Genomic DNA, 13674 nt, shown 5'->3' with positions numbered 1-13674 from the left:
AAACATAAGCAACTAGTAATAGTGACTAGTAAAAGGGGTTTAGTTACTAACTAAGTACCACACGAAACAAACAGGAACCGATAAATAAACTGTATTACGATTGTTTTTGTATCCGATATGGCAGCAAGTTAATCTTAAGTGGAATGTAAGAATGGCTCAAATTGCTTGGAAATTATCCGAGCTTTGCTGACATTAACCCAGATTTTGTATGGGATTTTGTAGCCCCCCTTTGTAAAGAGGGGAGAGGTTTCAAACATTCTCCAGAACATTTCCAATTCCCCAAAACTCTCATCTGCCGAATTTAGTTCGATTTGCTCGAAAACGTTTGGACAGAGAGACGGGTGACAAACAACCATTTTTATATATATAGATACCTACCTGTGAATAAAGGGCGATGAATTAGTCCCCTAAAATAGGAGAAACAGGAAATTTTAAATTTAAATTTTCCCGCAAAAAAATAAAAATAAAAAATGTGGGAATTTCGAATTTCGAAATTCAAGCGAATGGCTGCGTACGGAAGTGATTCCGGATGCGTCGCTTCTACTTCGTCGACGCGGCGCGTTTTTGACGACGCGCAATTTTTGAGCAGCATTTTTGAAATGTTCGTTTCTCGGCATAAAAATGTTTAGCAGAGAAATTCAACAGATATTCAACATCGGATGCAATGATTATTCATATTCATGAGGTGGTAAAAAAATTGAATAACTCCAAGATCAATGTATTTGCAAATTTGTAATGTGTTATTATGATTTTAAACTGTAACTACGTTCTTATGATTACGTACCAGATGTTTTTACTTGGTCGAAAGCCGACTGGTTCCCAGAAGAGAACTCTGGTTTGAGTCGGCTGCATCTGAAATTTATCAACCATCTCATCGCCTGGTGTTTAGTGTAAAGCGTGAGTCTAAAGTATCCCCTGCGAAGTATTTACCGGTTTCCTTTTTCCTAGAAAGCGCTAATCGATCGTCTTACGTCTAACCGCGTCAGTCGCTTTGATAAGCGCCAAATCAGGGTCCATCTGTAACGCGATCAGCCTCAGCCATAAGTGGTATTATCTTTGAAACACTTTGCCGCATCTTTATAATGGAAATAAACAAATATTTTAATACTCCTATTAATGAAACACTTTATTACTAAGGACTCGTTTCATTTCCCATTTACCCAACCTCGTGTTGAAAGTGAATCTTGTTATTATTTATTTCAGTCTCGTGAGTCGAAATCAAAACTGTTGCAGTGTATTCAAAAACACCCATCGCGTTGCATCATACGCTGCGGCAAGCCGGTTGACCTTTTAGGTAAAACAAATAAACAACTCCTAGCCCTTTATTTTGTGTCTATCTACGTGTGCAGTTCGGGCAACCGATAAACAATAATTGTACTTTAATGGAAACTCACATTCTTTCGCCGTTTTACCGAGTCATCGGCAGCTTTAGCAAGATACTCACTTGCTGCAGGTGTTCGATACTCACACTGCCATATAGCCAAAGTCCTCGAGGTCTTTGGCATTGTCCGAGTCCTAACACTCCACGCGATACCCGACAGATCATTAGCGCGTCGAGTAGACTTCGTTTAGAAATCGTAGTGATAACGCTGGAGTGCGGGCCACTAACCAACACCACAACGCGCGCGACGATTATCTCCGTCTAACGGAGGTGGAAGAAGCGCCGAAGAAAGATGATGTTGACGTCGTCTGGAGGCTGCCGTGGCCGTAAAATGTGTAGAACGGGAGACAATCGGACACGGCGATGGACGGACCTTCTGAGCGAAAGAAAATCACTGCTACTCCCGTGGCCATGCACCATTTGATCGTTGCTTGTGGTCGAGATTGGACGGTCGAGAGCCGCCCAGACAGATTGGTGTGTTTTATCGAAAGCAAGTGACCTCTTCAGAGCCCGACCGTTACCTGACCCCTGGCCGTTTACGGGGTCACAATTTGGAGCCCGCGAAAAGTGTTGGTAAACAGTTTTCAAGGAATTTGTAAGTGTACCAATCCGTTCGATAGAGAGTCGTTGCCCTTTTCTCATCGTTAGTAATTGAACACCAAAGTCAACGCACAAACGCTTTGTTCTAAGTACTTCAAAGTAGATCCAAAGGTGTAAGGAAACCGGTAAGCAGAAATATCTTTACGCCATCCTCTGCCGTTTCTTAAGTGATGCCGTTGGCGTGTTCCGAAGGCATAGAGCATTAAAGAGCTATGCTATACTAAGTCCAGAATATATTCATCCCAGTGTAAACGATACTGTAATCTGCTGCAAACAAACTGTGTTAGTCGTTATCACTGACCTCGAAATATGCTATATTTCAATGCGTGCGTTTTCGTCAAACAGTGGCCGGTGGTATTTTTTTTACTTCCATGATACCCTATCTGAGACTGGATTAGGAGCGCTCGAATATTTTTCTATTTGGGAATTAATGAGCAACAAAAATGCGACGCCTTAGATGACGCAGACACATTTACATTTCTAGCAAACATTTTTTTTTTCACAAACAAACCATTACATTCAGTTTAATTTCGATTCGAGCTCTATTCTATGTATTGAAATTTGCAATATCTATTATTAGAAGTTACACTGACTGCTGATAGGTGTTTCAAATTTGATTGTTTCATCGTAACCGCATATGATAAGATAAAATTTATAGCCTCGCCAAATCATTCGTGAACGGACGAATATGCAAATTGAGAGCCGTGCGAGTCCGGGAATTCGGGTACGGGTTTACGTAATTGCAACGCACGCTTGAACCTAAAGCATCGATCCAGAAGCTAGTGCCAGTGATAAGACGGAACTGTGTCTACGTGACCTACAGAATGCATGCGTTCGGAGGATTTTTTGTTGCACATAGCCAATAGCAACGTCAGAACGCCACCATTGTGCCGTCAGCTGATGTCCATCAGCTACGATGCTCCAAAAACCGGTTCCGCTCGGTTTACGGCCGTATTCCTTATCGTTGGCATCGAGCATCGTTCAAGAAACCGTCAGATCCAAGAGGAAGCACATGAAGAAGCTCGTAAATAATAACATTACAGCATCACAAGAAACCGGTTTCTGGATGGCCGCGCTGCAGGTGCACGCGTCATTGGGGGAACAGAGTAAAACTGACCCTGTTTATGGTCAGCTCGTGTGGCCCATATAAAAAAGTGGATCAAGAACGGAAGATTGAAAAAGAAACCATTTCACTCAACCTCATTTTTGATGTCTTTGGCAGAAATCTCGCAATCGCAAGAACCTCTGGCAAGATGATGTCCCGGAAGCTGTTCGACGAGAGCCGTGCTCTGCAGTTAGATGGCGAAAATTCGTCCTTCCAAATCAGCAACTACGGCTACGGCAAGGACAGCGTGAAAGTGTTGCATGTCGTCCGCAACGGTTTGGTGCACTCAATAAAGGAGTTTGAAGTGGGCACCAAGCTTAAGCTGCGCAGCCAGAAGGATTATCTTGAAGGTAGGCCGTTAAAGAGATTTGCAGTTCTATGTGCTTCCTCGAATCAACGATGGCACCATTTACTTTCAAGGTGACAACAGCGACATTGTGGCAACGGATTCGCAGAAAAACACCGTCTATCTGTTGGCCCGCAAGCACGGCCTCAAGTCGCCGGAGGAGTTTGGCGTGCTGCTGTGTCATCACTTTCTGAGCAAGTATCCGCACGTTGATGAAGTGTCGATCCACATCGACGAGTATCCCTGGTCGCGGATGGGCTTCGGTACGGGGCCGTACACAGACTTGCACAACCACGCTTTCGTCTTCACACCAACCGCCATTCGGTACACGGACGTTACGCAGAAGAGAACGGGTGAGGCGAACTAATGCGCGTAGTCTCCGTTAATCGTACATAGGCTAACGGCTTCTTTCTTGTTCCAGAAACCAAACCCACCATCGTCAGTGGGCTGACGGACTTGCGAGTGCTCAAAACGACGCAATCGGCCTTTGTAAACTTCGTCAACGACGAGTATCGCTCGCTGCCGGATCAACATGATAGAATCTTCAGCACGGTTGTCCGCTCGTCCTGGCAGTACTCAACGGTTACCGGCGTGGACTTTGACTACTGTTGGAACAAGGTGAAGCAGTGCATCCTGAACAACTTTGCCGGGGAAACCGAAAAGGGCATCTTCTCGCCCAGCGTCCAGCACACGCTGTACCTGGCCGAGAAGCAAGTGCTCGAAACGATCCCCGAAATCTCGTCGATCGACATGACGATGCCCAACAAACACTACTTTACGTTCGACTTCAGCAAGTTTCCCAAAGTGGTCAAGGAAACCGAGCTGGGCGAGGAAACGGTCTACACACCGGTCGACAAACCGGCCGGTATTATTTACGCGCAGCTCGATCGGAAATCGGATCAGCACGTGAAAAGTAAACTCTAGGGCCGGCCCACACCGGGGCGGTCCGCCGCACGGCATGGGTTAAGTAAACGTAGCTTAAGTGCTTATGATGGTCGGTTGTTTACTCTACGATCTACTTCTATCGTAGAAGATACTGTTACGGCACTGCAAGATGAAACGACTCAAGAACGGCCCGTTATGACTCAAAATGCCTTATGTTTGGATTACTATTATTCGTACTTCACGAATAAACCAGGCGGAAGTTACTGGCGTCTTAAAGTTAAAATAATACTACAATGAATAAAGTTTTGTACAAAATCAACACCGTTTTTAGTGTAACATCTACCGAGATCTACTTACCGGGCACAAGTTCCTTTGCTGATGCCACCAAAGTTACGTAATGGAACTGCCGATCCGATTCCCCGAAAATATTTACGATATCAACCCAACCCTTACTGCCCTTCTTAGTGGCCACAACGTTTGCACGAACCCAAGTCAAACAAAATGGCCACGGAGCGTGGTGATCCACGCAGGTGGCCACCTCAATGGCCGCCCAGTATTTCGTCACTCCACGGCAGACCACACGCCATCATGACCAGAACGGGGCAAACAGAAATCTGGACAACGGCAAGCGCTGGAAAGGGCGAAAAAGGAAGTTTCACTTTTTGCCAGACACCGGCCGGAAGTGACGCAACGCATTTCGCGCCCACCCAAAGGACGCCCGACGGCGACGGCGACACTTTCCGAGTAAACGCCAAACGCAAACGTTAGTGTCAACAAAGGCTTACCTTAAAGACTCCGGAGCAGCAAGAGTAGGGATGGTGTCTTGGTACTCTTGGGTCGGTACTCGGTAACGTATGGCTCATTAAAATATTGATGAGCACAAAAGATGTCCGCTTATCCGGTGACACGATCAGTCCGCGGTTGAGTTTCGTCAGCGAGGGATCCGCCGAAGACGGCTCGTCTTGGGTATCATCTAATAGCGACGTTCTCGTTGCAAGTGAAACTCGGCGCCAAGTGATGGACAAAGTTTAACCCACGAAGTGTGACAAGTGACTGAAAGATGGCAGTGTCGATCACAAATTCAATTAGCAAGCTCGCGACTTTAAGTTTATTACTATTAACTGTAGAGTTAACGTGCGGTGTTCATGCGGTCGATTATGGGAACTATATTTCGGTCAGCCCCACGAGCAATGGCGGAACCAGTGGCGAAGCGTATTTCCAAATGATCAACGACTTTGATCGACTTCCGGCCGAGAGCTCGGGCCAAATCGGACCACTAGCGCACGGTGCTGCTGGCGATCGTCGCAGTGTCGTTGAATGTGGCGGCGTCTACAAACGGCTACAGAGCGAGATCCGATCGCCCGGGTATCCGGATGCCGGCTACCAGCCCAATCTGCACTGCGAGTACACCTTCAAGTCTCCGTTCGTGTGCAGCAACCAGTACCACTTTCAGTTCCTGGACTTTGCTCTCGAACCGTCGCGCAACTGCACCAAGGATCGGGTCGTCATAGGCGAAGAGGAAGTTCTGTGTGGCACGGTGATCGGATCGAAGTTGTACGATGCTCCCGGGGGTCTGCTGCGGATGAAGTTCGTTAGCGATGCGTGGCGATCGGAGAGAGGCTTCCGGATGCTGGTCACCCGGCAACCGTGTGGGGAAGATAACGACGCGGAAGAGTCGTCGACGGCGTACACGGTGTTCAGCACCATTCAGGTTACCGACGAAACGGAGCCCAGCGTGGAAGAGTCCACCACGGTGTCGGCGCCCGCAGCCGATGAGAAGGTACTGAGCAGCCGTCAGGACATCCCTCCCGAATTTAATCCTGGCAACGGATACTTACCGCCTGTGACCGCACCGCCACAAGGGTACCCTCCGTCGGGCTACCCACCGGCGGTGTATCCTCCACAGACATACCCGTGTCCGGTGCCGCCATGTCTTTATCCATCGTGGGGTTGTAGTCCACCCAGTTATCCGGCTATTCCCACGCTACCGCCACGCCCGTTGCCCTGTGATCCAAGGTATCAAACGTGTCCACCAACATATCCTGGCTATCCGTTGTACCCTCAGCAACCACCACAGTACCCTGGTTGTGTCCCAAATCAAGGATGCATTCCCGGTCAGGTCCCACAGTACCCCCAGTACCCGACTTACCCCGGATACCCCGCGACCCCCGGAACGGAAGGAACCAACTCGATCGGTGGCCCACCGCCCGGCTATGAGCCAGTCAAGACGGAAATGGGTGCCGAATTTCCCGAACCAACCACAGAGCGGACCCCCGAGCCTCCGGAGAGTCAAGTGTCGTTCGTTCCCGGACCAGGAGCCGCCTGCTGCCGGAACACGTTCAGCCAGCGTCGGTTCTACCTGTCGAGCGCTAACTTTCCCTCCCAGTACACCAACAACCAGGACTGCGTGGTTCAGATACAGCGTTACTCGCCGGCCACCTGCCGACTGGTGGTCAGCTTCAAGTTCTTCGCCCTCGGCAACGATCGCGTTCCAGCCTGTCCCGGGGGATTCGTGGAGATCGATGGACGACGCATCTGCGGGTGCCGTACGGGCCAGACTTACCGGACCGCCGACTTTGGACCGTACCAACACAAAACCATTCGCGTCCACACCGACGCTGGCCGGTTCCCGGTGGTGCAGGGATTCGTGCTCGAAGTCTTCCAGGAAGAGTGTTCACCGCGAATCCCGCTTAAGCGGAGCGACGACACGGATCGGTTAGTCCTGCGGCACGTGCAATGGCCACCGGAGGCAGCGCGGAACGGGCTCGACTACGAAATGGTTCGCGTCGAAGGAAAGCAACTTCACGGGCCGCTCAAAGCGATTCGCACCACGAACACTACCACCACCCAGGAGACCACGCATCAGTATTATTACTACAACGGGGACGATGCTCAACAGGTGCACCTGGCGAAGGAACCGTCGCCGGTTGGGGCCGAAACACTCATGCGGCCGGTGCACTACTACCCGGGATCGGACTACGGGCAGAAGATTGCTCAACCCACCTACCAGCAGCAGCAGCAGCAGAGCGCAAACCGATGCGTCTTCACGACGGCCGATTGGTTGCGCCTTAAACTGGACTGGTTGTGGATCTTCAAGCCAGTTTGCTTAGCTTAGTGAGTTGGAGAAGAAACGTTATCTATGACACGACGCTCTGTCGTAAGTTTCCGTGAAAAGTTTAATAAAAACTGAACTACTACTACTTGAATTACTTCAAAAGGATCTTAATAAATGAAAGTTTTTGTGAGTATTATAAAAACCGTTCTAGTTTCACTTCTGTAGTCTCACAGAACTCAAGAGCGTATCATGCATTTTGGCCCTTAAGTTCCGTAGGTCTCTAACGGAGCATTCCTTAGCAAAACATTCCTACATACCGTTAGTGAGGCAATTAATAACACCTACGTCGTAGATGAACATTTTTGCTATCGTCGTGGAAGGTGCGACCATTGCGTAGGTTGTTAATTTAGGGGGACGAATGCCCATTAGTGACAATTGTTTAAAGTTGGCCAGTTGTGTTTGAAAAGCATTAAAAGTATAACATTTTTATTTGCATCGGAACGACAACGTGGCGTTCAATAATTATGTTCGATTTTTGCACACGATTCGTCACGCATTCTTCACCGTTGTCGTCGTCGTCGTCGTCGTCGTGAGTAATGCATTTACAGAAACGCTTTATAGCAAAAAGCTGACAACAAACGAACCGAGGAGAAACCGATGACTAAAGACGGAAGTCGCACCGAAAGAAACGAATTGTATGCGCAACCTGGCAAAGAAAGTCACAGAGGATCAAGGCAAACTCTTTACGCTGACGAACAAACAGCAAAAACGTGACAACGGAACTCACTTAAACACATGCACGCCTTTCATGCTGCAGTGTAGGTCAAGGTTAAGCGTATATTTATTGAGGCGCGATTACCGATTATAAACAATGTCCACGTGCGTAGCCTATATAATTTTATTAATTTTTTTAACCCACCCAGCACCGAACCGCTGGGAAATAGGCCACCAAAACCGAAAGGAAGTTTACAATTAAGTGCCCAAAGTTACCTGTATTCCTGCCGACGCTGACGCATCCGGTATATAAGGACAACCCCGTTCGAAGTTGTATCAATGATAAGGGTCGAAGTGGGCCTTGGAACGCCAGATCGTCACGAAGTTTCCGCTCCAAGTCCGCACCAAACTATTTCCATTTACCTTTCGAACCACGAGAGACTCACGCTTGGCGCCTCGTCGTCAAATTCGGATGAGTGGAAGGAAGGACCTTTCTGCTACCAGCCCTGCTGGATGAAGTACGAAGCGCTTGTTGCAACATTTATACTTTTACTTTTGAGGATTTATTTGTTTTAAGATTCATTTATTAAGTGGATGATGAAAACTTTAAATTCGCATTTTTGCGGTGCACAATAATTGTCCGGCTCCACTTTGGACCTTCTGTGGATGATTGACTTAGTGGGATATGTGTGCTCTCTATTTCTCTCTCTCTATCGTAGGTCAATTGATATTTTTACAAGATTTGTGCCCCTGCTGGCCCCAGTCGATGGTGGTGGCCAGAGTGACTAAAAATCGCTGCCTTGGGAAGGACCTTCTAAATGATCGAGAAACAAACAAGATACGCTTAAGTCTTCAGGTTTCGGGCACCCGAAAAACGGATTATTAACGCGACAGGTGACCAACTCGCGGAATTACGGTTTGTATGATTAAATGTGCCTTGTTTCGTGCCTACGCTGTGCATTGAATGTAACCCTTCTAAGGGTTCTAAGCCCTGAGGGTCTTTTTTACAGGTATTTTAGTGTATTTTGTTTTGCTTTAACATTGCTACTCAGAAAAGCTCCCTTTTGCGGACATTGTGCGTGGCTGGCTTTTTGTGCCCTTTAGGTCCACAAAATCGAAGTGAAGATCGAAAAACTCACCAACACGAGCGGACAATTGGAAAACTTTTGTACTTTGGCCAGAAACTCCACGGATGGCCGGGATTCGGGATGCCAAGGTACGTGGGAGCTGCAGCAAACGCCGTCTGCTGTCATCTGGTATCGTTGGCCGCCTGCGTCCTTTAACCAAAGAACCGAATCTTCGTCAAGATGGCCTTTGGCGGACGCCTTCGGTTACAAAAGCTAACCGGCTGCTGGGGGTTGCCAGCGCGGTTGTCGTGAAGGCCCATCAGCAGCTTAAAGACATCATCGCGGCTCGGAACGCACAGATAGCGGGCGTCGGTTAGGTACCTGTGTGGGAAGCCCCCAAGCATTGGGTAGGAAATTCAAATCAGTTGATCCGGAAACTAGAATGGCCAGCTTGTCGAAGTAACTTAAATCCCCGAATTCAATTAACTTTTTCCAAGCCTAAAACAGCCGTCGATAAATCGACCTTCGGAAGTATTGGTTCCTTTTTTAAATCTCCTCAAAAGTTTCCGCCTTCGGAAAATATGAGAAGTGGCAAAACAACTTCCCCTAAAGGAACCAATAATTTGCATAGGAATCAAATACACCTTTTACTAAAGATGGGTAGGCAAAAATAGGCCAAATTTGGAAAGAAGTAACTCATCTTCGATTCGCTTCCAATTGGCCAATCCACTTCAATCGACCGGCGTTCTGCGACGCTCTCATCATCGCAAAAACTTCAATCAATTTCCATTTCCCAATCTTCTGAAAGACGAAGCAACAATATTTACACTTACGTCTGACTGCGTGAGTTCTGACGCTTCCAGGGGTAAGGCCGGTAGTACCGTCCAGTCCGTTTGTAGCCGTTGCTGGTAAACTGCTGAGTCACGATCCGTCCTTCACGTTCGCCATCATTGTAATCATCGTCGTCATCCGCATCGTTGTTATCCTTGGTTATTCCGTTGTTGCTCTCCGATTGTGAGCCGGCCGCATCCTCGACGTACACAATTGGCAGCGGTCCCTGGGGCAACTCCGCCAGCAGCTTCATCAACAGATTCGATTTGATTTCGATGTCCTCCTGCTGCTTGATGCGGTCCAGTCGCTCGCGGATCAAATCGATGCTCTGCATCGGCGTCCGGCCATCTTCGGCGGCCAATAACGGTCCGTCGTCGGGCACCGGGGGCCGACTGTTGAAACCCAATGGCAGTGGACTGTCCCCGATTTCGTTCGACGTTAAACCGAGCGCAGGCATTTCGACGGTGTCTATTGGTCCCCCGGGCTCTGTGAAATCTGAAATTGAAAAACCGTCCACGGATCAACGAAGGTGTCCATGGACCATGGACGAACGGCCCTAAAATTGCCTTTTGAAGGTTAAGGAATGGATAGCGTACGGGAATAATTATTTGGTGTGAAATGCAAACAGAACAATATTTATGCTTCAGATTCGGTCAACATCCAACATTAGGGGACAACGCTGAGTATTGGACGAGTAAAAATTCATTTGGAACGATCTGCAGGAAAAATAAATTTAAGTGCACCCCAATAAGAGATTTGCACCAGAACGACATTTAACGGCTTTGGTATCTATTAATTTGATTTTTGAAAATGGGCTGTTCGTTGAGCCTACCTTTCCTTTTAAGTTTCTGCTTTTAATTTGCTACGATATTGGTATTGATCAATAAAAAGTTAATTTAGTTAACAATGGTTTGCAAATGAAATTAAAAGGGAAAATGTGCAAGATAGCAGAGGTTAACTTAATTTGTATCACTTACCATCTTCACGGCTGACACCGCCGAAAGCGGCAGCCGACAGTGCTTCCAATGCCGGAACGGTATCGCCGGCGGGTCTTACCAATGATTTCCTATCGGAATACCAACGACGGTGTGGTGGGGCAGTCGCAAAGGTTTGCACAGTACGGTGACGATGACCAGACTCTAACGGTCCACGAGAACCCTGTGACGCGGTAAGGGCACCTCCATTCGAACCGATAGCCGACACCAAATCGGAGTGTTTTTGGACGGAAGGTAGGGTACGAAACAGCGGATCCAGAGGATGTCCGGAGGTTTCGTAACACCAGACTATCAACGAAAAACACAGGAACAGCAGGGCAGTGCCGAAGGTATGTGACATTTTCTTTTCGTTGCCCCGAAAGCGAAGTGGTTCGGAGCTCTGCGGAACCGACGTCTATACACTTACTACACTAATGAACTCACTTCACTGACTGCCTTATGAAGGGCATTATATTTACGGACATAAGTAGGTACACGCTACACTCCTATTCGATAGATCACAACTGTAATGTAAATTTATCCCTTACGAATGCGTGAATCATAGACTGTTAATACTTGACGAAAATAGGCATCATTCAGACATGTCCAGGACTAACACGGAATGCGTGCGGTTTTGTTAATGCGTGACAACAACAACCTGCATTAAATGAATACCAATTACTTTTGCGAAGCATAAACTCCCCGGACATCAAATGTGGTTTCTACCCCATCATATCCTTCCAAGGATCTCACCATTTTCATCAATCCAATGTTCAATGATTCGTATCTTTGGCTGCTCACCATCATCGTTCAACCTGTGGGCGGTGTAATTTGGTCCAACGACAACTGTTCAGCAAGTAAGAAAACTTTGTCCTAACCGAAAGACCAATAAGACCCGGCAATTAATAAAACTAATGAGTTCCGGTCAACGGGGAGCTTTCGGCGAAAACCCTAAATCGATTTACCACCGTTTGACGCGTGGGCGAACCGGACGGTCCGTGCCATCGAGGAAACAAACATCAAGGAGTTAGCCACGGTCTACCGGGAGCCGTGCATCACTGACTATCAAAAGAATTTAATTTCATTCATTCTGGTAAGTGTTAAACGTTTTATCAAATTTCCCGCAAGCTCAACGCAATTAACACAATTAAATGGCTCTTTGAGAGAATAAGTAAGATCGATGACTTGCCATTAAATTAAACTACCTCAACAACAATAATGCTCGGCTAAACTCGGCTAAAAATAGATCAGGCGACCTTATCTAATCCCTATGGCAACAAGGCTTTTTAATAAGTTCTTCAAAAACCGCAAGAAAGATGTTTGGCAAGCGGTCCTGTTTTTCCGGTGGCAGTATCGAATCAAAAATGTAGATATTACGTGAAGAAGTAGCATAAAAATAAGCCATAACCATTGACGCCTCAGAAGCGATGATAAGATGAGGTGTGAAAAGGGATTCCCGACCAGAGCGTGCTGAAGGGGTACCGTAATTTTGATGGTTCCGGATCGAATTATGCTTGCAGTTTTGAACTTTGAATATGGTTAAACCTACTCAGAGAAATGGAGTTTATTTACCGAGTAACCCATTCAAATACACTCCACCTGGGTTCCGGCGTCGGCTGCTGCGATGGTACGACCCCAGAGTTCGACCGAAATTAATGCTCACTGTTGAGTTGCTGGCGATAATGTTCTGTTCAAGGAACCTCCGAAAAAAAAGGGCCAACGAACACGTGCTTCAAACACCTTTTGCTGTGTCAAGTTAGACGTGGGACTCTTTTTGCGCATACGGTGTGTCGAAAAGGGTGATTTGACTTTCCAGAAGGAGACCATAACTAGCAGGTTTGAGGATACCCTTTTCCCCATTTTGAGATCCTTGATTCAATTACCACTTGTGGGATGATTTTTTGACCTTACACATGAGCAATGTTTAGAAAAGGTAACCTTTAACACCATGGGCATCATTTATTAAGGAACGTTATACACAACACTCAATATCAACCCAAAATGTACAAAAATCTCTGCTCACCGGAATGATTATATTTGGGCAGAACAAACCTTCCGACTAATTAAATTGTGCCCGATCGCTTATCGAAAGAGTTCCATTTCGGAGCGATCATCGATATTCCATTACAGAACCTATGTTTATTCGAATAAGCTTAACGAGTTTAAGTGGCCACTACAAGCCGACGGTAAGCAAACAGCCCACGCTGCACGTTTTTGCTACCGACCGCTGATTAGCTTAAGTATGTTTGTCTTTTCCCAAATGCACCATTGCGTTCGTTCGTTCGGTTTCGTCCTCGAACGCCAGAAAACATATTCGTCCACGCAAGCCATCACTCGTCAGTCAATCGCTTTGGCCATCGGTGGTTTGCTGACCTATTTATGGTGTTTGCTCAAACATTAGCCATCTTGTAGCTATCAAAAATAAACTGTAGTCCATGGCCATGCTTCACTGTGGGCCGTTCACAATATTTTCAAGACCGCGACACTACACCACAGCATAAACACTTCAAACTTTTCGAGCTCGACGATTGGCGGAAAATAGTGTTTTCCACTAGAATACTTCTTCGTATCAGTTTCCTATGTCGTCACAGTCCTTATGACAAAACTTTAAAACTACCAACACCTGGTTGATGCACCGGAAGCAGACCGGAAGTCCACACCACGGATTCACACCACGCTCGGTGGCTTCGTAGCAGCGACCAGCAAACGACCACTT

The 13674-nt window shown here is 47.1% G+C and overlaps 3 protein-coding genes across 3 annotated transcripts; 2 read left to right on the top strand and 1 right to left on the bottom strand.

The window, feature by feature from the left end:
• The first annotated feature begins 3234 nt into the window (after positions 1 to 3234).
• LOC128272665 (uricase) lies at positions 3235 to 4482 on the top strand. The gene is made up of 3 exons (XM_053010525.1): positions 3235 to 3436; positions 3507 to 3785; positions 3854 to 4482. Exons 1-3 carry the CDS (start codon positions 3235 to 3237, stop codon positions 4354 to 4356), a joined length of 984 nt encoding a protein of 327 aa, XP_052866485.1. The 3' UTR covers positions 4357 to 4482.
• An 895-nt stretch (positions 4483 to 5377) lies between these two features.
• LOC128271221 (uncharacterized) lies at positions 5378 to 7432 on the top strand. The gene has a single exon (XM_053008664.1). It carries the CDS (start codon positions 5378 to 5380, stop codon positions 7430 to 7432), a length of 2055 nt encoding a protein of 684 aa, XP_052864624.1.
• Positions 7433 to 9365: 1933 nt separating this feature from the next.
• Positions 9366 to 10441, bottom strand: LOC128271220 (uncharacterized). The gene is made up of 2 exons (XM_053008663.1): positions 9987 to 10441; positions 9366 to 9534 (listed from the first exon to the last, which is right to left on the bottom strand). Exons 1-2 carry the CDS (start codon positions 10439 to 10441, stop codon positions 9366 to 9368), a joined length of 624 nt encoding a protein of 207 aa, XP_052864623.1.
• Positions 10442 to 13674: the final 3233 nt, after the last annotated feature.

The sequence above is a fragment of the Anopheles cruzii genome, chromosome 3 (genome assembly GCF_943734635.1).
Source record: "Anopheles cruzii chromosome 3, idAnoCruzAS_RS32_06, whole genome shotgun sequence".
In the NCBI taxonomy this organism is placed as follows: domain Eukaryota; kingdom Metazoa; phylum Arthropoda; class Insecta; order Diptera; family Culicidae; genus Anopheles; species Anopheles cruzii.
The sequence above is the reverse complement of the archived record's forward strand: the minus strand, read 5'-3'. Positions and strand labels throughout refer to the sequence as shown.